Raw genomic sequence first — 27,071 nt, forward strand, 5'->3', positions numbered from 1 at the left:
GTGAAGTGCATTTTTTAAACTCTTATATCTTATTACAACTGCATTTTAGTGTTTTACAAAGTATTTATTTACTGTTTATTTATTGGGGGATAAAGTAAAGCCTTGCTAAACCTATCTAATGTATATTCAAATGTATTACTTCTAATATGATTAACAATTGAACTTTATTTCAAATTTAGCAACCAAAATGAGAGCGGCACATCACATTTCTGGGACTATTCAGTATTACACAATTCTGGAAAAAATAGAAAGTGGATTGCTGCTTATTGCTGCAGGTTACTGTATGAAGTGCCAAAAAAATTACTGTAGAAAAATAAGTTATACTTATAGTACAGACACACTAAAAATGTGTTTGAAATGTGAGTGAATAATTACAGGACATAAAAAAAGAAAGACATTTTGGGCATCAAACCCATTTTATTTCAACTTAATGCAGTTTAATCCAACACAGTTAGTGCACATGCAAAGTATCATATTTAAATATATACTGTATGTTTGTACCAAGTGTCATGTTTTAAAAGTTAAATATTTTAACATTTAGGTAATAAATTAACAAAATTGAAACATTACTAAAAACACTGCCCACAATGAGTATACACTTTCAATAAAGCATAAAATACATGATAAATTTTGTAAAACGGCAATGTTTGTGTTTGTACCTTTTTTTTCAGAAAATATTTTTTTAAAAACACAAATTCAGTGTAAAACACCAGAAAGAAAAAAAATCACAATTGGACAATTTTCTTTATGTCTTTACTATGAGAGAAAAATCATAACACTTCCTTCACTTAAAGGTATTATGTGTAGGATTTTCACTAAATATTACACTACCTAATAACATATGTGCTACACATTATAGTCACTATGAACTGCTTAACAGCAGCAAATCTGATTATCTTCCACCTTTTGCTTCTGAATATTCAACTGCCAGTCTGCCAATAACGAAGCAAAAGTTCCTCCAAAACCAAAAGTCCTTTTTCCAGGACTCAAGAATCACTGAATATTTAATGAAACAAAGAAATATTGAGCAGATCACAAGAGGTAATGTCTCAACTGTCACATCCATGGTCCAATTAACAGTAACACATGTTGTTTAATTAGAGAATACTACACATAGCACCTTTAAAAACATGTTCATGATAAACTGTTGCTCAGCTCATGATCATTGAAAATACAGTAAGAAATTGTCAAATGGTGCACAAACCATCAACAGAAGAAAACAAAAAACAATTACAGTTGAAGAAGCAACTACAGCATAGCCATGGGGGTACATCTATAAAAGTCTGGTACCTATGAATTAAGATTTCTGTCACAGAGAACCACTGAGTTTTGACATTTCTGACATGTTGCTGAGAATTTGATATGTCAGCGTCTTAGAAGCAAGCAAACGGACATTAGTATTTCCGTTGTGTGCCTGAGTGATGGAGGTAGAAATGTCCATGTGCTGGGTTAATGGTTAATATCCAGCATAGGCAAGAATGAATTATACAACCATTTACTTACCTCAAATGTTAGTGTTGTATTTAATAGAAGAAGCATATGGCTTACCAGTGGCACAGTCTGCAACCTCACTCTGGACTGTCAAAAGTGCATTTACTTTTGTCGTAGAGGGGAAGGTTAGGCTTGTCGCAGCGGGAGACTTAAAGGAATAGTTCAACACTTTGGGAAATATACTTATTCCCTTTTTCACCGAGCGTTAGACGAGCAGATTGATACTACTCTCATCACCGCACAGTAAATATAAAGCTACAGCCAGCAGCCAGTTCGCTTTGCGTAGCACAACAACTGGAAACAGGAAACCTGCTAACAGCTAAGTAATAAACTGTATCTTGAATGTTTCATTTGTACAAAATAATGAAATCAGGCCAGGCAACCAGAGCATGACACAGAAAGTTACAGGTCCCAGCCGAGAAATAGTCTTGTATAATCCCGCTGTAAAAATGTTTACACTTCAGTTTTTGTACGGATTAAAACAAACAAGATGCAACCTGTTGAATAGTGAGCTTTAGAGTTGCTGCTAGGTAGACGATGTTACCCTTTTCCACACTGTTTCAAGTTTTTATGCTAAGCTAAGTTAGCCAACTGCTGGTTGTAGCGTCACATTTACCGTGCAAACATGAGAGTGGTGTCTCCTCATCTTATTTTCTAAAATGTCGAACTTTAGCTTTAAGTCCTCCAAGAACACTGCCAATCGGCAGTGTTACTGACTTTCACATGGCTTCCTTAAGAATAAAGTTAACACTATGAGAGTGCAAAGTTTGGCTTCAAACTCAAATTTTAGCATTTTAACGCAGAAAAAACACACAGAAGACTTAAACTAAATAAGATTACAAAAACATAGCTGTTACATCTGAATAGCTTATAAAACTAATAAAAAATGTTTGAGTATAAAATAGACTGCAGGTCTGATAACGGATCAATCTGTGAGTTCTGACTCCGCAGGCTGAACAAAAATAAAATACAGGCCTCGCTTAAATCTAAATTTCCATTTCCATCTTAACTGCTTATTTAAAAAACCCCATACCTTTCTTTATAGAGACACTGGCTGAACCAGCTGAACCTGAAGTTCTTGTGTTTCTTTTGGCAACCCAATTCTCTGCAACGCTCAAGCATCATTAGACGTTAGACTTGATCCCTCCCACCTGCAGCTTCTATCTATTTTTGTAAATGTCCCTTTTGTTGTGAGTGTGTCGGTAATTAAGGCTACTGTATGCCCTCTGTGTTGTTCACAAAATGCGCTCAACTTTCAGATAATAGTTGGAGGGACGGTGTGGAGAAATATTTACTGAGTTGGCTTGCTGGCTGACGCGGCCCACAGTGACAAGCCTATGGAGAAGGCGAAGAAAAGCCTTGTGTTTTTTTGCAATTACTTTCCACAAAAAGAAAAAAATATTTCAGCCAAAAGAGAAAGTTACATGGCAGTTCTCCACATTTGACAGGCACATAAAGTTACAGACTGGCCTTAAAAGTTTAAATGGCTTTTGTTTGTCACATTTTACATCAAGCCAAATCAGAAGCAGTTGGCCTCATTTCAGCAAATGGAGATTTATTTTTATTTCTATCAACTTTGGAATGATTATGGCTAACCCCCTTTAAAATGTGGGCGACAGTTAATTTTCAAATGAGTCATTCCAAGACAAAAAGTGACCATCTTCAGTAATTCATTTGATGGGTTCATCTCATACTACACGAGAACAAGAACAGTGGAAAACTGTGAGCACCATTGGGAATCTTTTCGTGAGCTTCTCCATTAAACTTCTCTGCACTTAGACCTTATTCAACTGAAGACTAAAGAAAGGATTGTCACATGGAAGACGGTGGAGAAAATAAGGGCGTTAAGGGAATGAGGCCATTGATCTGATGAGGATAAAGGTGCCAAATAAATAACTTTCTGAAATCTAAAAAGCATTTATGGTGGCTGGTTATTATGATGTGAAGTGTAGTTGAACAAAATACAGTTTAAAGCCCTGTTAGTGCCTCTGAGTTATTCTACATGCCTCATGAAACTAACACTAACACTAACAAGTCATCCAGTGGTCATTTAATGGTTTTCCAAAGGTGCTGTCCACATTTTTCCAAAGTGTCCTGATATTAAACTTGTTACAGTAGACAGATCCAGTAGTTCGTATGTGTTGAAAGCTTGTGACTGATGGTTGATATCAACAACACAAAGAGAATCTGATTTAGTGTTGGACATCTACTGTTAAACAGGTTTGGGTGCTCCTTTGAATCAATTTAGCTAATGAGAGTAATCTTTATTTTTCCAAGAAAATCAACAAAATAAAAATAATTCAAGCAGTTCCAGCAAACTATACAATCCTACATCAAGGAATTAAAATTCAGTGGACAGATGGACAAAGAAGCTCAATGATTGGGCGTAGAGGGAGTTAAATATGGCTTAAGGGTTCTACAGATATTCCTACACAGTCTGGGTGGAAATTACTCCCCAAATATTTGACTCAGTGTTATAACCAAACATATTTAGTTTGATTGATTCAAATTCTCTTGACCTTGTTTGTCTGTGCAGATAAGAACGATGCATTAAGACCTCAAGTGGCATCAGATAACCGCGACGCCTGGAAATTATGTCAGTCCTCTTCTAAGAGACCTGCTGTGATATTCAGTTGGAACGAGTTACATAAAACCAACGAACCACTGAAAAACCTAAAAACACAAGGTTTTATGGGTAAAAAAAGAAAGATGTTGACATTTGATTGTCAGTTATTCCTCTGGCTCAAAAAGCATAGAAGAACAAAAATGAAAATCCTGGACTGATGCTCATATTCACCTGGAATATTTCTTCATTTGAGAAATGAGAGTGTATACAAATACATCAACAGTAAGTTGTATTATGGGGAATAGAATGTCTTACGGCACTTTTTCATTTTATTTTGTACTCAACAAACCACCAAGTTAATTAGGCAGGTCATTTTTTAACCGTAACACTTCACTTACTGTATTTTGTCATATTTTCCAACTCTGTATGTACACCAAGAAGAGTTGAAACTCTCGCACACGCATACGGTCACTGCGGTTGAAGATCTGCGGTGTAGTTCTTAATGTATACATAATGAGATGTGTTATCTGTTTAAGTGAGCAGTAATTTTCCAAAAACAGTATCGTCTTTGATTCGGAACTTGCATATTTTCAACAAAACTCTAAGGTGGGGGAATTTCTTCCTTCTCACATATTAATTAATAAATGAAGTACCAGCCCTTTTTGAATGAAGAAAAATACTAAAATATAGGAAGAATAGTAAGTAATAATAGTAACTTTGTTGTCTTTAAGCTGCAAGTTACTTTGAAATATAATAATATAATAACATGCTGGTCGTCATCACATCCAGAGATCCACCCTGAATATGACCAACAGTTTGACTATTTTGGACCTGAGATTTTGGCAAACTGCTGTTGAGATTCACTTTGTGAGATCAGGTTTGTGTGTTGATGATCATTCAAGATTTACTACACCGAACCTCCAAAATGAATTATGATCAAAGGTGATATTTTAAGATGGTTTCAGTCCATTTAAATATGCCCCTAAACCTGCGTTAATGGGTTCAAAATGTAACCTTAACATGCCGGATATAAAATGAACTCGCTAGAGGATTTTGCCTTCATACAGAGTCTTCTCTACTGTATTTTCAGTCAGTTTTTATCTCTTCCAGTCCTAAATTAAAACTAAATTAAAACTCCTCTCCATGTCAAAGGGATTTCAGGTAACCTTATCCCTTTGCAGGATTGGGCTTGATAACGACGACAAAACTGAAACTAGGCCCTTAGTGGAGTGGTAGGTGTATGTTTTTTCTGTGCAACCTAACTCACATTTCCCACTTTGCTTATTGAGGAAAAAAGTCTGCTAATATGTCCACTGGTTTGACTTTATGAAGATTTTCTAACAGAGTGAGAGCTGATTTCAGTGACACTGAGTGATTGTTTAGCCCGGGATACTATGATAAGTATTGCTTAAAGGCTGTGGGTCAGAGAAATTAATTGAGGCATACTCGAACAAGTGGTGGTTAAAACACATCTAACACCTTGTTCGTCACAAGGCCCCACCATTGACTAGCATAGTTTTTGCATTACTGGGTCATGGCTTAAAGGAATACTCCACTGTTTTTTGTTGTGACCATATCTTTGTCTTTAATGGTTGAAGTGATGAGCAGGGAGCCAATCATATAATTAATATATTGTGTATTGTCATATTAGATGCAAAATTTCTCTGGCACACTTTGTCTGGCAAGTAGAAATGTTTGCATTTACTGCAATGACCTCCAAGCATGCTAAAATGCTAGCAAACAGTTGGTTAGCATCATGGCTTGAAACAGAGTTTGCGATGGATACTGAGTGTTGGAGGAATGGTTGAAAGAAGTTGGAATTTGACTGTAAAAAGGCTTTTTCCTCAGCCAATATCAGGTATATTTAAAATATTCTTTTGCTTTTGCTAACATTCAAGAGCCTACACTAAAGGCAGTGGAGTATTCCTTTAATCAAGGGCAGGCAAATGAAATCAGTGATATGCAGCCATTTATAACAGATGGCACAGAAAATGAAAAAAGAAAAAAAAAGAAATTAAAAAAATCATCAAGAAGAGACAAAAGTGCCAGTGACAACCAGCTATGGCAAAATAGTTTTTAGGAAAAATCTTAAGACCACATACAGTATAATTCAAAAGGTTAACAGGACAAAACGTAAAGATACCTGTTGGCAACAAGACAAGGGGCCCACCTTTCATCATGTACCAATAAGCAAAAAGGCAATACAGGATGAAGAGCCATGAGGGGAAGAGTGGATGTGCTGGGCCAGTGTTTGATTTAATTTGGAATAAACCGTATAAAGAGGGTTGGTTAATACTAGTTACACATTGGTGGAGATCTTGTACTTGGGAGACATGTTATTATGGAACCAGATGAAACTAAAAATGACGCCCATGGTTTTGGGTATACGCTCGTCATAGGCAAACGTCATGGCCTCGTGCAGCGGGACTTTGACCACCTCGATAAGCTCTCCCTCCCGTGGCTCACCTCCACCTGCGCTCACACAGTTGTCATCAGACACCTCGGCGTAAAACATGGTCTGCTTGGCACCTGTTACACCTACGCCTGACCTGTAAAGGAAAGAAACAATAAATTGGTGTCTACATTTGCAATTATTCTTCCAAGTTTTTCTTCAAATTGAGTATCGTTTGAAAACCTCAATACTGCGTCCAACCTGACAACCAAATCTCAGTAACAATGTCACAGTTAAACTTCCCATAATCCAACTGTAGTGTCTGCTTTTATTTTCTTCAAATGTCTTGCCCCCAGTCTGTAGCACAGGTTTTCTGTTATAAATCTGTTGTCTCAATCAAGGCCAAACTCAGATACTCTTGACTTGACGAATCTCCTCCAGAGCCACGGAAGACATTATACAACTGTAGACCCTGATAGGGGTCCTGGGGGTTAAGACGATACCCATGTATTTAACGGAAACAGCCCACACATAACAATGGTCATAGACGACACCAACAAAACCAGACGAGGTGCTCCAGTCAAATCAAAAGCACATGTCCAATGTATTGTTACGTTGTTATGACAGCTGTCATAGCCGTCCAGGTGCTGCTGTTTAATGTGGGACTGTTCTTTTCCTGGTACTTTCAACTTCTGTGTCGAGTTAAAGTGAGCTAATAATATGTTGACAAAGATAGATGATTCCCCTGATGCTTCTTTCTAGCTCACTTACATAATGTCAGCTCTGGTAGTTTCTCTTCATAATGGAATCCTCCCAAAATGTAGTTTTACAGGCTCATTCAGTGGTCTGACGTGATATATTTGCATGTTATTCGAACAGCTGTTTCTTCAATAAACAGGACACAAAATACAAGACTTGACTTCTGATTAGTGGATAAACAGGAGGTAGGAGCTCTAATGTTGCAGAACCAATAAATAACCCTTCTAACGAGCTTGAAAATAAAAGTCAGATTAATTGGTAATGATAATTAGAGTTCGTTGCAGCCCCAGTTATAACGTTTTTACTTTGTCCTTAGAATTCAGTTGCAAGTCACTATCCATTTTGGCAACATCAACAACAGTTTTCAGTGTACAACAACCTACACCAGTCACAATTTTGTGGGCATTTTTCGATTTAAATTTTTTCGTGGATGTTTGTATGGATCACAAGATATTAAGATAGTTTTTTCCATCATGCAAACTGGTAACTTTGGAACTTTGGTTTCTTTACATTGATTAAAGCCTCCAAGGGGTGAGTGAGTGTTTGATGCATAAAAGGATTTTTAAACAATAATTCAAACTAGAGAAACAAAGATACAAATGTAGGTTATTTCTGAGTGAACGTAGCTCAAGGAGGTTCAGAAATTATAAATTAAAATGATACAAAATAGGACAACAGGAAATTAATTGTTAAGGGACAAGAAATCCAGCGGGAGTGACTAAAGCAGACATTCAAAAGACGAATGAAAAGGCTCTGTGTTGGGAATGGATAGGGTCAATAAGTGAAACTAACTCTTAACTTAAACTTAGACATTTTCTACATGTGCAGTCAGCTAACCTGTAAGAAGTAATCCTCTTCAGCTTTGAGGCAGGCACATCATAGCCACACTCCTCCAGCACCTCCTGCCGGGCGATCTCCTCCAGGGAGAGGTTGGGTTTGTCCACCAGCCCGGCGCAGAGCTCATAGGTGACCCCCGCTGAGGCCGGGGGCCACTGAGAAGAGCTCTCCCCCTCTGAGGCCGACTGGCCCTCCTGAGACTCGGGAGCAGGGGCGGCGGCTTCAGCTGCACCCTCCTCAGTTTTTTCAGCGGACTGAGGCGGCTGCGTCTTGTTCCTTTCCCACTCGCACATGTATACAGCTGGTGGTGAAACAGAGAGGATAATAATATTTAGATACATCACCCAGATATAAAATCTGTACAATATCACAATTTCCAGCAGCATGCCATAGTGGAGGCAACCTGCCTCATCTAAAATAAAGAAAAGCTCATCTGCCAACGTCAGAATACGTTATTGTGTTTTTATGAAATAGTGTTTACTAGGGCTGCGCAATTAATCGAAATAGCGACGTGGCCAAGGGCTATATCCAAATCGCCGAAGCTGCAATTTTTTGATAAGGGTAAAATGTACGACAAACAGCATTATTATTAAGTACTGTAGCGCTGCAATGGCCTACAAATCTTGTTCTCAAATGTCAGATAATTATTATTTTAATAGTTTTTTTCAGTGAAAATTGTGATGCAAAAATTGACGTGAATCATGTCGCAATCCCGATGTGATTGTAAAAAATAATTGCAATTGCATGATTTTTCTGCCATATCATGCAGCCTTTAGCATTTACCACCGATGTTAATCAATTCCCTGCGTGAAACCCTGAATATACTGAAACTAAAACATATTTCTAAACATTTATTGTCCAATACAACTGAACTGAATATATCGTACACACCCTGTGTAAAAACAAATGACATTCTAGGTTGTAGACAAACTGATTTCTTTCAGCTAAAGGAACGAGAGAGGAGAGGAAATAAATATATCAATGCCCAGACTTCCTTGAATTTAGCACACCGCGGTGTGGAACAGTCCCTGGCGACTTCTAACAAAGGAGGTTAGGCTGCTTTGTAACGGGGCCTCTTGTGGTCTATTTATGAGTCTGCATTGTTACTATGATCCAGTTGAATAAACAGGGATTGTAATGTACTGCTTTTTTAGTAAAAGTGTCCACAGGATATATAACAATCAAGATCTAGCTTGGTGACAAGAAGAAAATGAATTAACTGGATTCCACAGCACTATTGGTCTCCTGCTTTAGATGGTGAAAACTCACCTGGACGGAACTGCTTGACAAGAACAAAACAGTGTGAGCTGGTGTTGAAGATCAGCACTGATACACTAAAGGAAAAAGAGAGAAAAAGGTCAAGTTTAAATAAAGTCAGACAACTTATTCTGACCATAAATCTCTTTGCCTACATGATATACCACTGGTCTGGTAATCTCTACCAGGATATAGGACAATTTGGATCCAGTACAACAAATTTCACAACTACACACTAACTAATTGAACTCTAATCCAATCAGAATGCCATGTCTTGCCTACCGTATCTTGCTTGACAAGTCCTTCTGGACAGTAACTATCGTGCAAAAACAAAAGTGCAGGCGGTTGGGATGTTTGGCGTCTGCATACTCAGCCGTGTACCTACATTTGATGGCAGACACGGTACGTGCACACAGTCCCTTGTGACAAAAGATAAGGTCAGTATAATCTGGCTTTAATTGTGGTTCAAAAATGGGATTAAAGTCTTACTCAACTAACCGAACTTAAAGCATGAACAAGGGACTCATCTAAACAAAAAAGTAAAAGAAACTGTTATTGAGGAAAAAATAAAGGGCAACACAGTCCAGCAGTGTATGACACATGTCAAAACACCTATGGCTGTCGTTTTTGTTATACTAACTCATACTTCATCAGCATCCCGTATCAAGATACATCACTATCCTATTTCCCAGTGACACTCCACAATAGCAGCAATTTTGCTCCCTGGAGTGGCATATCCCAGCTGCCGTACCTTGGCAACAGTTGTCTGTACAGCACGTCTGGCGTATGCAATGGGCATCAAATGATGCAGTGTTGCCCTTGAAACTAAAACTCTTAGCTTTTGTCTAATACATTTTACATAAAAGTAATGCAATACAGTATGTGAATGGAAGCAGAATAAGTTGAAATGTGAATGATAAGTCTAAATAATACCACAAATTATACTTAAAACAAATCTAAAACTAACCACCATTCTGAAACAGGACCACACCATAGAAGATTTAAACGATGACTCTCAAGCAGGGTGTGGAGATAAAATAAGGAAGGTCAGTGTGATGTGCTTCACCACTGGCACCCAGTGAACTGTATACACACACACAGGTGGTTTACTGTATGCAAGTGTGACTGTCCCTGCCAGTGGAGACTTGAGGCTTGGGTTCTGTGTTGGGAAAGCGGATGTGTCTGAGGCGGCAGGAAGCCCTGCCCTGTCTTTCCCATGGTGAGAGGGAACAAGGACATTGGTATTACAACTTGTTTCTAGCTACAGCGCCTGGGCTGATACTGATTTAATATCTGTTTGCAATACAGATATTATAAAGTGAAAGTCCAACGTCTATTCTAAACATCCGGGCAATGAAAAACCAGTGCTGAGATTAGTGACCGCCTACAGCTGAAGAAGATACTGAAGTGAAACTGTATACTGTTAGTGAAGTGTACAAGTATGGATAAGATAATGTGGTAGATTTGGTCCAAAAGTGGGACACACAGGCCTGAGGCATTCAAGCTGTCCCCTGAGGCAAGCCTGGGTCATGTAGTGCTGTTCCACACCATTACTGCTGTTCTACAGCTTCCCGCTGAAAAAAAAAAGAGAGACTCTAATGGTTAAACCAAGAAGCAGGCTAAACGGACGCTTAGGACTTTTCATGCACCGTTAAGCTTTCTCTGCAGGGCTTCTAGCTGGACAGTGGGAAAACTGGGTTATAGCAGACATATGAGGAGCAGCACTAAGGTGACTACTGGTTGCGCTGTAAAGCTCTTAGGATCAAGACATTATTATCAGGCCTTTGTCGTAAAAATAAAAATCTGGGTTACATGCTATATAAGCCATCTTCTGATACTAGAACTCATTTTCTTTTAATTCTTTAAACCTTTTGTAAGCCCTCATTGGTTTTCATATCAGTTAAGTATGAACAGGTTTTAAATTTTTTATTTTTAGTTCATCATCATAATACTTCATAATAACAAATAAGACAAATTTTTTTAGAATCTTGTAGGGGGAAAAAAATAGACATTTTTCATTAACACACAACACCCCTAGCTAGAACACACTTAATTGAGCAGATGTGCATCTTATTTCATTTAATCATCTTGGAGACTCCCTGAAAAATTTATTGGAGCCTACCAGTGGGAAATTAAACTGATTATGTTACTGTGTTAACAAATTGATCCAAATGAATCCCAATAGTGTACCCTCGACATTTATTAGCTGGCTGGGGATACATAACTGCTCAAACTCAAACAAATTAAACTCTTCACAGCAAGTGAAAAGCATAGAAACAAACAAAGACAACGAGCAAGAGCAACTGACTTTACCTTTCTGTTCTCAAAATCTAAATTTCTTGCACTAAGCTCTGACCTGATTTTGTGTTTTGTTCAGGTAGGTAAAAACTGACAAAATGTGGTTCTCTACATATAACAATGTTTTTGTTGTCAAAAGCTAAAAAAAAAAAAACTGAATATACTGTCCATCATTAAAAGTCACTTCCAGTAGTAAACAAGCACCAGTACGCAAACACTCCAATAAACACATAGGTGTCAAAATAACAAAGCAATGGGAGTTTGCCAATCCAGGCTTCATGTGGTTTTGTAGATTTGGAGAAAGCTTTTCACTGTGTGCCTCTGGACGTCTTACATTTGTCCCAGTTAGTGAAGGAAGTTCTTGGTGGAGTTTCTAAACATTTTTACCAGCTTTTTTCAATCAGCATCCAGTATGAAGACTTCAATATTGCAGCTCTGCTTTTTGATGCAGTTCTGTGGGCTTCATCAGGCAGTGACCTCCAGTTCACACTATGGGCGATTCAGGGTTAGGAACTACCAATTGAAGGCCATGGCATATGTGATAGAAAACTGTGGGTTAGCCGCTTCCAGTCCCCTTGGGAATGAATTGGGGCCCCCAAATGAAGTATCAAACTATCTCAGGGTGAGGGTAAGATGCGGGATGAGATCAATGGGCAGATTGGTGTGCTGTCTGTGGTTAAGCCAGCACTATCATGGTGAAGGGGAAACAGTCTACATTTACCAATCTCTCCCTCCAGCCTTCAGTTATGACCATGAGTTCTGCATAGTGACTGAATAAGTTCGATTGCAGATATAAGTGTCCAAAATGATAAGATTTACTTCATCCTGTGCCCAAAGACCACTCCACCTTAATGTTGAAAGGCCCTAAAACATGCTGAAAAGATTGCATACCCCATCCGACTTGCGAACACCTTGCAGCCAGATAAGTGGTGGGAAATGGATGGATGGATTGTGTAAAATAGCAGTAACCATCTAAATGGCCACTGAGAGATAAACATATTCAAGAAGGTGTGCCCCTTTAAAAAAATCTTTGGAATAATTTCAGGAACCAGCTCTTTAAGGACTTAAACTCTTTGTTTAGATATTTCACAGTACGTTACCCACAAATCTGTCTTTCACATTTTTTGCTAGTGTACCTGAAATCTGACGAGTGTCCTGCTGAGAAGAAAATGTTATGCGCACTTAAACAAAAAGGCAAAACAATTCTCGGTCCATTCAATACACGCTAAAGGGGGAACAACACTTTGGCAGAATTTCCACCTGGGGGAGGGATGGATGTTCCCATGGGCTAGTTTCTTTTGGAAGTACAGGTTTGTGGTTTACTGCTTTTGTCTCAGTGGTACTATTTTTCACAGGGACCTCTCTTTGGGGTCAGGACTTGAGGAAAGAGGGCTTAAATGACCCAAGACTTACCTCAGGGCATTATGGTACCCTGGGCAAAACAGGGAAATAGGAACTGGGGTTTTGACACAAATGTGTGATATTTCTCTTACAGTGCCCCCTGTGAAGCTCAGACATTTATAGCCATTGCCAAGTAGAAAAACAGGGCGCCAGTCCCGCCAGTCCCCCCCCCAAAAAAAAGGGTCTGTTTTGGCTTGACCATCCTCCTAGTATTAGGCATCTTTCAGACATGCCAGAGAATAAAGGTATATATATAGACACAAAATGGCAGTGGTGGGCTAAAGGTTAGAGAAGCAAGCTTGTGACCAGAGTGTCGCTGGTTCAATCTCCCCTCCACCACTGAGCAAGCGCTGGGAGCAAGGCCCCTAACCCCTGCCAGCAGACTGTGGTTGTACTGGACAGCTTCCAGGCGTGAATGTATAACTGTGTGAATGTGATCAGGGCATTCTTGAAAAAGAGACGCTTCCTCTCAGTTATCCCCCCGGATAAATAATGGTTTTAAAAAATATACAGAGATGATGACATTGGCTATAGGTGAAAGACAAAAACATATGCAATGTATTTCTTTTACTGGATTTCAGCTTATTATTACATTTATATATTTCATGGTACACCAGAAAGTCCATGAAAAAATATCCTACAAGTAAAATGGCAAAGGATGGAGAGTAGATATAAGATTTAGAGTTACAGACATAGTATGGGTCAAGATTGGTGTAAATCAAGCTCCTTAGCACACAGATCACCAAATTCATCCTCGTCTGCTGATCCCTGAGAGCTAGATCAGATTCAGATACTTAAGCAATAAGCTCTTCAGATTGCAAAATGTCTCCTGACATGAACATTTCAAAGCTTTTTTATTGGCAGACATTCTTTAAAGGTGAAGTCTTGGCTACGCAAACCAAACTCCGCTCTGTCTTTGGCCTATTCCACATCAATGTTTCTAACACATCCTGAGCTGGTTGTGTGTGTTAGTCCATTCTGTACCATCTCTTTATGCATGTGTTTGTGTTTATGTGTGGACATATAGAATGAGTGGGGTGAGGGCACTGCTTCTATCTAACAGCAGAGAATGAAACATGTTTTACCTGTCATGAGTTCGCATGAAGTCCCAGGATTTCTTTGTGCCATTCTGTGAAGGAGTAAGACAAAATAAACAGCATAAGTAATAACAGCAACACAATTTTAATCCTCAAACACAATGGTTTGACAACAGAAGTGTGTGCAAAAGTTTGTATACAGTGTGCTTTCAGTGCACCACAACTTCTCTGTTATATGTCACTTGTATGGCAAGATGACAAATCACCTCTGACTTATTTAATGTGATTACTGAAGTGGCAATAAGCTGCCCCACAACAGATTCTTGCTTGGGCAAGTTAAAATAATATCACAAACCACTCCCAACAAAAACATCTGCAGATGCAAAGCGAAAAGCACTGTGCCTACACCAAACATGACATTGTTGAACTCTAAAGGTCCAGTGTGTAACATTTAGCAGGATCTATTGGCAGGAATGGAATATAATATGCAAAACTATAAATACAGGAATTGTTGTGTTTCCTTTACCTTAGAATGAGACATTTTTCTACAGACAACGCCTCCATGGAGCTCGCCATGTTGAACAGCTTTAGATAGGGGGCATTAATGTTTTTCACACTCTTTACAGCCACCGTAGTTAGTAGTGCTTGGAAGGGGGGGTGATGCAAATGAGTTGCTATCTGCAACTACTCCACTAGATGCAACTAAAGATGCAACTAAAGATGCAACTAAATCTTACACACTGGATCTTTTGCAACTGCAGTTCAGAAAAAAAGCAAGTGAAAGAAAAATGCAAACGGTTAGAATAATTACTTGAATAACATTTTAAAAGAGTAGCCGAAATCTTGCAGAAGTTATATCAATGTGTGTTTTCCTTATGAAATATACAGTTGATATCACTGTGGCGGTAACTTGCCAAATTCCATACACAATTTAGAGCAAACATATGCCGATTAGGACAAAATGTCAAAAAACAAACCTAGGAACTGTGGAGGATTTTTGGACTCTAACACAGTGACTTTCTTACACATCCTCCGTCAGAAAAGGAAATAGTCCACTGTTATGGAGTGTATATATATATATATATATATATATATATATATAGAACAAAGTGCAGTTGCAGGGAGACATTCCTGATGACGAAATACTCAAACATGTCCTGTAGTTAATCAACTTAAGTGACAGAAGTTACTAAGTGCTTATATGCCCTTTGGTCACATCAACAGGATGTGCAGCTGAACACTCCTTCAGTAACTTTCCAGCAGCTCAATTACAAACAAACTGGCAAGGCAGGTGTGCAACCAGCACAAAAGAGATAATCAGAAATATTCTGGCATACAAAGATCTTAAATATGTGGGCAGTGACACGCACATTGTCTGATTGTTGTTTCATCACTTTTCAGTAAGCATAAAGAGACAATAAGGTAACCCTCCTTAACCCGCCTAGTTCATTTCGAGGTTATTTTCATTCATACCAGGTGAAGCGAGGAAAGGTATTTGCAGTTCAGGGTGCCACACCGGATGATAGGAAATTAAAATGATTTGGACTTAATCACTTCATTTCAAGACAAGTCAACAAATACTTCTTATCCACTGATGAATAAGTGCAGCTGTGGCTCAGTCTGCACAAAGAGCTGACAAGAGATTGCAAAACGCAACCCTCTCGCCTCACCCTCCCTTTTCAAGCAAAAAGGAGAAACTGCGGCGGCCATGAAAAAACGCAAACTACCCTTATTTAGAGCCAGTGGCGTTCTGGGCTGCTGTAGAAACATGGCGGTTCAACATGGCCCGTGTATTTCACCTAGAGCTAGACTGATAAATCGGCCAAGCTGAGCTATAGAACGATATTGGCCTATTGCACCGGTATGCTTGTACATGTTGGCCCACTAGCAATAAGAAACTGCAGTACAAAAATGCAAAAACATGTCTGAAGTCATTCAGAAATTGCATAGTTTATCGACTGGAGAGCGCTGAAAAGCTGTAGCTGTATATCTCTGCATTATAACATTTGTATTTTAAAGCTCGATTTCATGATGCAGCCGTTTTTCGCATTATTTTAAAACAGAAATTGATCAATTGAACCAATTTATCTCCCAGCTCTAATAATTTGTAGATATTTAACCAATCTGTGCTCAGAAGAGTTCAACTGAACACAGTAAAGTCTGGCAGCTGAAAACAGTCCCCGACAAATTCCTCCTGTTTAAGTAACATTTACTACAAACTGCAAATCAGCAAATATGTGTGAATTAAACTGAAACGTAAGCTAAGCATATATTCCTCTCTCCACATTACATGCTGAATAAATATGGTAAAGTTGGCCTACATTTTCTATGCCCGAGGAAATCTGGCCTTGATTCAAATTTAGGCTACACCTCCTCTCCACCCACAAGCTCTTTCAGACGCAGGGACGCACAGCTTTAGTAGAACAGGCTTATTTCAGCTACAATGGATGTGCCTTCTTGTGTGCGAGTGTGGCGGTGCAGTTTCAGTACCACCCAAGAAATGGGAGGAGGTGAAATGGCAAGCTAATTGCACTGATAGAATCAGACATGATAAAACTACTGTTGTGGCAACAGGATTTGAGTTAGGATGTGCCACTATGCTAGAGATCTGGGATAGACAACTATAAGATTTCTATCTAAAAAGGGAACAACAACAAATTCGTCAACAGATGATAACAGCATAATACTGAAGAATCAGCCACAATGCTGATTTGCCTAATTAATCATGAAAACCTTTACTTTATCATTCATCCATAAAAAAACTACTCTTAGTCTTCCTTTCAGCCCGGCTTCTAATCTACAATAAGGTCCTCAAATTCATCTTAACAATACGGTCAAACGACTGGTGCGTGAACCAACAGGTCACGGCCACAGGGCCTCAATGTGAAGCCAAGCTAGCATAATGCCATTCATGCATCATTAACTATCATGTTGTGGTGTGAAATGAGAGCATGAAGCCTAAGTTTCTGTAGGTTTGGTTGCGCTACTGCTGTAACAGCTATTGTGTCAGATATATGATGGAGGTTTACTGTACACACATTTGAATACTGAGCCGAGAAAATCCAAACAACTGACTTGAACCTGAATAGCCATCATTTATATCCCATGTATTTACAAATGTAGCAAATTCCACTTTAGCTGAAATGAGATGAATTGTTGATATTGAATAAACATATAAAATGTTAGTACTTTCTTCTACCATCCTGTCTTGTTATATATTGTTATAATGTATAGAATAATGCAGTTGAATGTCAGTTCTCACATACTGTACAGCACTCTCCCTTCAATACACGTCACGTTCTAAAATCTTCACCCTTACCCTATGTATTTTTCTGTTAATTCATTAATTAATTAAAATTCCATCTAAATCAACATAATTCTGGCTAAGACAACGTATATTAGATTGTAATGTGCATGGAATAATGGAATTATAAATGACTTTTCTACTTACTATGTTTTGCCACAACAAGCTCAGATAATGTTGAAACAATTAGCAGACTGAAAAAACTAATCACCAACTACTTTGATAACTGATTAACCCATTATTTAAGACACTCGTCAAGCAAAGTACAAAACATTCACTGGTTTAAGCCTTTCCAATCTGCAACCCAAAACCTTTCTGGACATTAACTGGATGAGCTGCATCCAGAACGCAAAAGTCCAAATCAGTTGGACAGGACATTAAAAGGACCAGTGTGTAGGATTTAGATGCAACTAGCGGTTGCAGATTGCAATGAACTGAACACCACTGGCATCTGCCTGTGTGTAGATATATGTGTGTAGAAGAAACTACGATGGCCGTTAAACTTGTGAGAAATACTAAAGGCCCCATCTAGAGCCAGTGTTTGGTTTGTCTGTTCTGGGCTACTGTAGAAACATCAGACTCCATGAAAGGCGACCTGCCGCATCTGTAGATAAAAACAGCTCATTCTAAGGTAACGAAAACACAATAATTCCTATATTCAGGTGCTTATACACTAATGAAAACACATTTCTGCCACAGATCATTCTAAATGTGACACACTGGATCTTTAAACAGACGTTAATGGACTAATGGGTAATGTCAGATTGAGCCCCTGTGTGAATAGAGCTGGTCATTGTCTGGAGAATTCACAGCAAGCAACTGGGCATGTTGATGACGTTGCTAATTTACACGTGCTTTATACTCTTTCCTGCTCGTTGAATTTTTGTCAACGAGAATTTGAATTTAGTCCGTTCTTATTCGGTTTAAACTGTCCATAAACCGACACTGCAGGCTCATAATGCATGGATTCATACACTAAGCCAATAAGACTTAAAGACAAAATTGATACCATTTATCTATTCTCCCGCTGTCAGCCATTAGTAAAGAGTTGACATCCCCACTGGTGAGTCCTGTCATGAAAGATTCTCAGCCGGCCCTGCAGACAGTCTCCGGGTGTAATTACTCTAACAAAATCTTGACACAAAGTGTGCCATCATTCCTCCTTGAGGCCAAGCCAGCCGCACCCCGCTCACTTTTCCCTGGTGCAAGCAAAAACTAGTGTGAAGGTGTGTGTGTGTGTGTAATAAATCCCTTGTCGTGACTGAGGTGGAGACGCACTTCTCGTGGCTTGCTGCTTTGTAAAGTGTGCTTATTGAATAATGTATGAGACAGAGCATTTTTCCTGTCAATGAAGCTTTTACAGGTAAATTGTGGAGTAATTGCATGGGTAAACGTAGGCTATCAACACTGATGTACACTAGGACTGTCCCGCCTCTGAACCAAATCCTCGTTATTAAATACTGCGTCGATGCCACTGAAGTCTATATTTTACTACATACTACTGCTGCACAGTGCATAACTGTGTGTTATACTTGGCATTGGAGCTAGAATAACGAGGATATGTTACAGTAATTTAGCAGTTTTTGCACAACATTGAAGCAAGGTGCCTTAATTTATGACATATTCTAATCCTTCTTTTGTTGACATTTAAGAAGTAGCTGTTCTAATAAATGTTTGGTGAAGAATTTAGAAATCAAATGTATGGTTTGGGGTTCTGAAAAGCTAGAGGGCAATCATCTGCAAAAAACTGATAATTCCCATAACTCATTCAGAAGCTACTGAGTCTTGCTTCACCACCATAAACTGAGAGATTTACTGCCCGTCAACAGCTAGCTTAGCTTGGGTGGCTATGCTGGAGCACTTCTCTCCAAATCTGAACAAAACAAAGTGACTCTGGATGTGGGTTTACCAGAGGCTACTGTAACAAGTCAGCTAAGAAGACACAACATGTGAGGAAGAAACCTTTGAAGTCATGGGGACGTGCAGTGAAAAAACCCAAGCCTAGTGTGCACGGCCAACGCTGAGGAAAGAAAATGATCAAATTTGGCCAATTCAGAGTGGACGTAGTGTGAAAATACTTTACAGCACAAACAGGAAAGGTGCACTGTCCTTCCAGTTTAAATGAGAGCACCAGATTTCAGAAACTTCTGATAAGAGCAGATGGGGGGTGGGGGGCGGGGGGGTGAAAAGCTGATAATAAAATTCACTTCCAAGAAGGTCTATCTATTGAGAATAATGAGAAAAAGAAGTAACTCATCAAGAGTGATTACAGAGAGGGGAAACAAGTCAGAACAATGTCTTTCCAACAGGAAGTTGCAGGATTGAGGAAATGTGGTCTTAATTTAAAAAAAAAAAAAAACAGCAACAACAATACCAGTAAAAGCAGTTGGAAACTAAGTGAAAGACTAACAATCATCTTAATTAAGGTCTGGTTTGTTTACAGTAATAATATCTAAAATTCACAATTAATTTGGCAATGACTGATCAAACAATCAAACAATAAAGAGATGACACATTTCTTTTCCAGCAACCACATACTGTAAATCTACTCAGCATGAATGCATCACACACACACAAACACACAAACACACATTCCCTCTCTAGTATCCTGTCACCACTCACAGATGGTGGGGTTCCCCTCATTACTCAGGCCACTTGCTGAGAAAAGGGGGGCGGGGACAGCTTGAATGGCCCAGGGGAGATGGAGAATCGTGGCCGACATGGATTACGACAGAGAGATTAGCCCATGGGGAGGGAGAGGGAGAGAGAGAGAGAGAGAGAAGCAGGAACAGGCTACATAGGACCTTGAAATTAATGTGGTCCCTCTGGCTTTGGGCATCAGAAATGACAGACTCCTGTGTGAATGGCTATTGTAGGGAGGGATGTATGGTCTTGATCTTTTAGGTGCTTAAAGTCCACACGCACGCACGCACACACGCACACACACCAAACACACGCACACACGCACACACACACACACACACCTGACTACACTATAAAGCAGGCAGCTGCAGCAGAAAGAAAAGAAGAAAAAAAAAATCATCTACCATCCTCAAGTACAATAGCACTCTTTGAATCTCAACATGTGCTCTCCAGTTTTTTTTCTGGTTTTAGCTTCAGCCTGTGTCTTCTCACCAGGCTCAACAAAGGCGGCAGGGGCTATCATACACACATTACAACCAGTGAACTAATGATCAGCGGAGTTTAAAAATGGCAGTGACAAAAGAATCTGCACCTGCATGAACTGACAGACCATTAATGATGAAATTACAGATCTGCAGCATTAAAACCAACCTGCAGAGCGGCTCCTAGCCGGAGTGCCAAATCCAGTGTCAAGGACACACTCTCTTCAAGTACACACCCATGTGACTGTGTCCTCCAGTGAAATCCACAGAAAGCATATAAACTTCAAATCAAATCAAGTCAGTTTACATGTTAGTGTCCCTCCGATGCGAACTGACTACGCGGAGGAATTGACCACAGCCTATGTCTGTTTTAACTTAATTCACACAGACTTTAAAAAAGGTCCAATGTTTAACAGTTAGGATGAGCTACTGGAATAAAAAATATGTAGGTATATATAAATATCTATTACAAAATAGAATAAAAATTGGTTTTCATCAGTGTATAATCACCTGAAAATAAGAATGGTTATTTTTTTTGTTACCTGAGCGGTTTTTATCTACCATGTTTCTACAGCAGTTCAGAACAAACTAACTTTTGCGTTTTGAAACTGCTTGGGGACTTTTCTCTGGTTTATACAACTTTAAATTGAATATATGTGGCTTTTGTACTGTTGGCCAGAGAAATATTCATCTTGAGCTCTAGAAAATTGTAATGGGAATTTTTGAAATTTCATAGACTAATATTTAATACATGCCTCCTTATGCCTCATACTTTCGTTTTCAGAAGTCTGTTTGTTGATGCTATGTGTCAATGTCTTGTTTTGTGTTGTTTTATATGAATCAATATTAATCTATACCATGATGGCAAAGAATGATCACACTGATGTTTCATTCACTGTTAAAACATCATACAGGAATTGAGTGTAATAAACAAATCTTATCTTATTTTCAGACCACTTCAGAGCTTATAGACATGAGTTCTTAAAGACTAGTATTATAAGTATTTTGACTTTAAATAATGATTTGAACAAACATTCAAATACAAGACATGTATTGTTTGACAACTTTGAAGTAAAAAAATTAAACTTTAGTTCAGGGAACTCATGTTTAAAAGGCAGCAGGGAAACTTCTGTTTTTAGGTCGAACCAGATGTTTTACAGTGTGTGTTCCACTCTTAATCATTACTTTAGACACAAATGTTCACTGGATAAAACAAAACCTTCAATAACTAATTTTGTCCCACACATTATTGCCCTGGCATATATCAAAGTTTTAAAACTAACACACAATCCTTCTCTCCGCCTACAGAACATACATGCAATTTTACTGCCATGACTCAAGCTAATGAATAACTATTCATGTGAGAAAATGTGTGTTTTAAGATCAGAATGGATGTCATATTCATTGAAGGAGTACTAGGGCCACTGGGGCTGTAAGCTATGTGAGATAAATAATTCCAGATGAATAATTCAAATCATTCTAATGAATAAATGGAAGGTAATCATCCTGCTCTAAGTAGCAACCCGTGATTCCACGTTAGCACGAGACAACAGAGATAAGAGGGGTTTCCCAGAGTCAACGAGGGACAATCACCTGCTTTGTAGAGTGAGGCGAGGGAGAGGAGACAAAACACCAGTAAACACTAATGATGAAGAGACCCTCTTGCGCATGACATGACATCTACTTTTAAGAGTGTGTTTCTGTGTGTGTGAATAGGGTTCGGTTAGTGACCAGTGGCTAAGCTGCAGATGCACTGATGAACATAAAAGGTTTTGGGGAAGAGATGCTCCCTCAGTGTGATTGAAAAGCCTTTGTGGGGAGTCCCTGGACAGCCCCCAGCCCCTCCCGAGCTGCACAGGAGAGATGATGAGGATGAAAGGGAGGACAGGATGGAGAGGGAGTCCACCATCATCTCCTTTGTTGTCCATCTGCTGTCTTAGCCGTTCCGCCATTCTCTTGACAAGCTTAACCCCACCCCACACCCTCCTCTGCTGTCACAGGTGTGAACCCCAAATGGGAAAAAAAAAAAAAACCTTCTCACTGAGCTCCCCTTAACATGAGTGTCTGCGTACTAGAGTTTTTTTTTTTTTTTTATTAAATGGAAAGCAACACTACAAAAGAGTAACTTCAAATCATAGATGTACGCCAGTTGCAGTGTCTTCTTCACTACGAGAACAATTTAAATAGTCTTTTCCACTTTGAGCGTTTGTTACCAGCCCAGACTGAACAAAACAGCCTTTATTCAAAGTAAGACTGGGTCAAATAACATCTTATTATCATCTAAAGTGTAAGTAAAGCAGATGTCCATGTAATTTCTGAGGTTTTAGGAGTGAGTTGTGCCATACTTATTCTGCACCACTGTCACCATCCAGATTTCACACAACAGAAGCCAGGAACAGAGAAATTGCACAAATATTTTGAAACCTAAAAATAAATTCATCCTGGACTGCAGCCTATGTTTGGGTGAGGAAACATTTCTCACTTCGCTGGAGACCATCAGGACACGCAGTTATCACACTTAATTTTCTTTTAGTAGGAAAAAAAAAAACCTTTTTAATGACGAACCTATAAAACACAGACAAGTCAAGCATAGTTTAATGAATTTGAGTTGTGTTTCAATTTCCTGTATGTAGTTAACAATGTAGGCCCATTTACTACAAAACACTGAGGCAGCTAATGTACAATTACTCTGCCTGCCACCGAATGAATGAATGGATGGATGGATGGATGGATGGACGGTGAATATACCTGCACCCTCAAGCCCTGCACCAGCAGTATATAGTGGCATGAATGTGCCAATGTAGTTCTACGGGAATACTGAATCTATACAACAAGTATATAAGAGGAGACGTATGAGCAGAAAGTCCCTTGAGTTAACATCATAACTGATGATACAGAACGTGAAACAAATGTGTAACTTTGTCCATATATACAAAATTAACCCCACCAACATGTACGTAAATCTCCACATACTTTATGTTTCTGTGAATATACAACACACACACTTACAATATGCACCAACACAAATAACACTGATCCAATTTCTTCCTCTCCTGGTACAGAGTTTGACACCCTGCTCTCTTTTTCCCAAATCTAAATCTTTGTATCTAACTACATGGATTCATATTTATTCAGGGTAACATGAGGCCAGAGGTTGTTGTGAATTACTTCGAATGAATGTAACTGATAGCAGAAACAATGCATTTTATAAAAGACATTGACAAATAAGCTGTAGTCAATGTGGATGTGTCACATCATGGCTGATATCCAGCCTGCTTAGGATGATCAGTATCAGCACCGATCTTTAAATACTAACATCAACAAATCTCGACAAATTAAACTCATCAAACCACTTTCTCATCTAGCAAAGAGCAATCGTTAAAGGCTTCATTCAGAAATATGTGTTTGGGTTTGAATGTGCAGGATCCAGTATGCTTCAAGAAGGAAATCAAAGTTTTTGGTCATATTCAAAGTCAGCAACATGCAGATCTTTACTATTGCTTTATATCTGGTGCTGATGACTTCAGGAATCTATCACTTGGTCAGTGTAATGGTGTGGAAAGACCAAACAAACTTGTAATTATTAAGTTATGAATGATGAAATAAAAATCAATTTGGGATTGTTGCAATGCATGTCACATTTTTTTTTACAATGAAATTAAAGGAGAAAGTGAAAGTGAAAGTGAAATGGTTCTGATTGTTTTGGTAGAATTAAAAATCGAAGGCAGTTTGTCGCACTGTTTGGACGGGGTAGATGTGAGACATCTGCATGCTCTGCATCTTCACAACTAGAAGCAAGGGAGTGAGTCTGGTCGGGTGTGGCTCAACATTTATAGCAGGAAACAACAATGATTGGTAAAAAAAAAAGTTTAGAAAAGTTTAACAACACTGCAAGGTGGTGCATAATCCATGAGGACTGCAACATCGTAACTGTACTGGAGGGACTGAAAAATAACTAAAAAGATTGTCGTCTGTCAACACAAGCAGCATTGATTAAGAGATTAGCTGAATCTACACCTTTAAATAAATCCACACTTATGTAAATGACTGCAGCTGTCCTGAGCTGTATGCATATTCCAGACCTGCACTTTCACTGTGAGTGTGGTAAAACAGGCGTCTACTCTAGCTTTAACAATACATTCCTATAGGCTTTGAACAAGGCAACACTACACTACACTGTTCCACGTATACATGGACAGTTCAGCTCCATGTTAACCTGAACTGTCAGGACCTCTGACCCACACACACACACACACACACACACACACACACAGCATTCACATGGGAGTCAATCTGTCTCACCTGACCTGCCTCTACAGACCGACACACATCTGTCCTTATCACGTAACGCTGCGTGAACCACGTTATCCACCACCCTCCTCACACTAATGTAAAGCATGTGCTAACGTTAACGTGATGCTCAACCTAAAAAAAAAAAAAAAAAAAACCCCTCTTCAGCTAGCTAACGTTAGCATGCTAGCTCATAGCTGACTCTTAGCTGTCTCTGCTTCGCGTCCAAACGCAAAGGCAACTGTTGAGCCACCGTACGTGAAAACACAGCGGATACGGCGGGGTCTGTCGTTGTGTTTTTTAAAACAAAAACAAAAAAGGGTAAATTGTTGCTGTCACCTGTCTGTGTTTAAGGTCAGTTTAGCCTTCATGTTATGCTAGCCTGCTAGCTGCAAATGAATGGGGGGTTGGGCTAGCCCCACAGCCTCCAGCCTCCTCTCTATCACCGGTGATCACACAGGACTCACCTGGTTGTAGTGCACCCTGAACGGCTTCAGGTAGTCCGACTCTGTGCACGGAACCACTTCAATGTTATTGATCTCTTCCATAGTTCAACACTTGGAGCTGGATGGGTGGCTCACCGATGGTTGTCTGTCACCGCACACTAACTGACAGCGGAGGAATTTCTACGGTAGCCGGGAGAGGACATGAGAACCGTAGGATGGCATGAGGGTTGAGAGGAAAGGAGGTTGGTGTGTCTTTTTATATGGACACTGACTCAAGCGTTTTTCATGGAACAGTTGTATAGATAATAAATGTTGTTTAGAGGATTTACATTTTTACGATATAAATATTAATTCCGACAAATAAAATAATAATTAATATGAACAGTCAGGCTGTGTTTGGGAAGTTACTCACATGACCCATAACAGTGTTATCAAAACACAAAATACCTTAAAATACCTTTCCTTAAAGTTTTCATCCTTTTAATAATAGTTTATTGCTCTTAATTAAAAAACTAAATTGATTCTGACTATATTTTTTTATAAATAAAGATAAAAAATTTAAATTTAAAAAAGCTGAGCCCCAATTAAAAGCAGGGTTCCTTTACTAAACTAGTGTGTCTACACGTTTTGATTAATAAACACAGGTCTCAGTTAGAGCCTTCTTCTGGATTTTATAGAAATTATTTAGATGTATAAAACCTCTTAAAGCCAACCGGGTTGCCCACTTGATCGAGTTCTAGCTGCTGAAATCTCCTTCACAAATATAAATGTTTAAACATTTGTCAGTATAGACATGTAGACATATAGACATATATGCTACACATCCTTAGATCAGTGAGATTGTCCACAGTTCAATCAGTTCAGTTCATTTTATGGAAAGCAGGAACACCAAAGTATCAAATGAATTACTCGTAATTGGTTTAAATAAAAATGTAATAGTATTTCTCATCTTTACTGAGAAGGAGTTTTGTGCAAAAATAAAGTCCCATATAGGGTCTGTCCCAAATATAGGCAGGTTGAGTTCAGTGATTGAAGCAAATAAAAGCCTGGGCTATTAATTTAAGTTTTACAGTAGTAATAAACTATTCTTATAACACCGTTCATACATACAATGCTTTACATCAATATGTGTATGTAAACAAAACATTAACATACAGAAAAATAATAGGTCTAAAATATAAAATGACATTGAATTAAATAAAAATAAACTTGCAGTAAGATTCATTAAAAGCCACGATAAAGACTACTTCAAAGTAAAATAATAAAGATGAGTCTTAACATGTTTCTTAAAGGAACCTTTGGTGAGGGCTTCTGGGATCAACAATGTTTCGGTCCTCAGAGTTTGTGGACGTTGCTAATAAACTGAGCACAAGTGATGGACAGTGTGTGGGATTCTTTGGTTTATCCATCATCAGAGTGTGTGAATTGGCACAAACATGTATGTGGGGTGCAGAAAGAGCCAAATTGCCTTTTTATTCATGTGAGAATGTTGTGAGCACATTAAAAGAAAGAGATCTTGAGAGTTAAAGGAAATTGGAAATGTTAAATGACACGTTAATATCCTATCTGTCTACAAACCACTAGAGCATCATATACATGTTATACATGTATACCCTTCCATTATTTATACCTGCTTATCCTGAGCCAAAATCACATTGGGGGGAAATGTTGGGTACATTGTGGACATGTCTCCAGTCTATTAGAGACCTGGTATATATTGACTGACAACCATTCAAACCTACGGGTGATTTAGAGCCACAATCAAGGAGAGCAGGTGGATTTTGCACCTTGAGCTGTCTTGCTGCTAGCGCTGCACCACTGTACCACTGCAACAGTTTTATGTGTGTATAGAATTTAGTTTGGTCTCA

General features: G+C 38.9%; 1 protein-coding gene across 1 annotated transcript; it reads right to left on the reverse strand.

Annotated features, from left to right (window-relative positions):
* Positions 1-393: 393 nt before the first annotated feature.
* nudt14 (nudix (nucleoside diphosphate linked moiety X)-type motif 14) lies at positions 394-25,421 on the reverse strand. Its single transcript, XM_051408911.1, has 5 exons — positions 25,225-25,421; positions 14,087-14,130; positions 9,315-9,379; positions 8,046-8,346; positions 394-6,606 (listed from the first exon to the last, which is right to left on the reverse strand). The coding sequence occupies exons 1-5, from the start codon at positions 25,303-25,305 to the stop codon at positions 6,357-6,359; spliced, it is 741 nt and encodes a 246-aa protein (XP_051264871.1). The 5' UTR covers positions 25,306-25,421; the 3' UTR covers positions 394-6,356.
* Positions 25,422-27,071: the final 1,650 nt, after the last annotated feature.

The sequence above is a fragment of the Dicentrarchus labrax genome, unplaced genomic scaffold, assembly GCF_905237075.1.
Source record: "Dicentrarchus labrax unplaced genomic scaffold, dlabrax2021, whole genome shotgun sequence".
Lineage (NCBI taxonomy): Eukaryota > Metazoa > Chordata > Actinopteri > Moronidae > Dicentrarchus > Dicentrarchus labrax.

What these genes read in the sequence shown, in the direction of transcription:
- nudt14 (XM_051408911.1), bottom strand. Translation starts at nt 25,305, where the DNA reads ATGGAAGAGATCAATAACATTGAAGTGGTTCCGTGCACAGAGTCGGAC. An exon ending in TTCATGCGAACTCATGACAG is followed by an intron (nt 9,380 to 14,086) that starts GTAAAACATGTT and finishes TTTTTCCTTTAG; the next exon opens with TGTATCAGTGCTGATCTTCA. An exon ending in AAGAGGATTACTTCTTACAG is followed by an intron (nt 6,607 to 8,045) that starts GTTAGCTGACTG and finishes TTTCCTTTACAG; the next exon opens with GTCAGGCGTAGGTGTAACAG.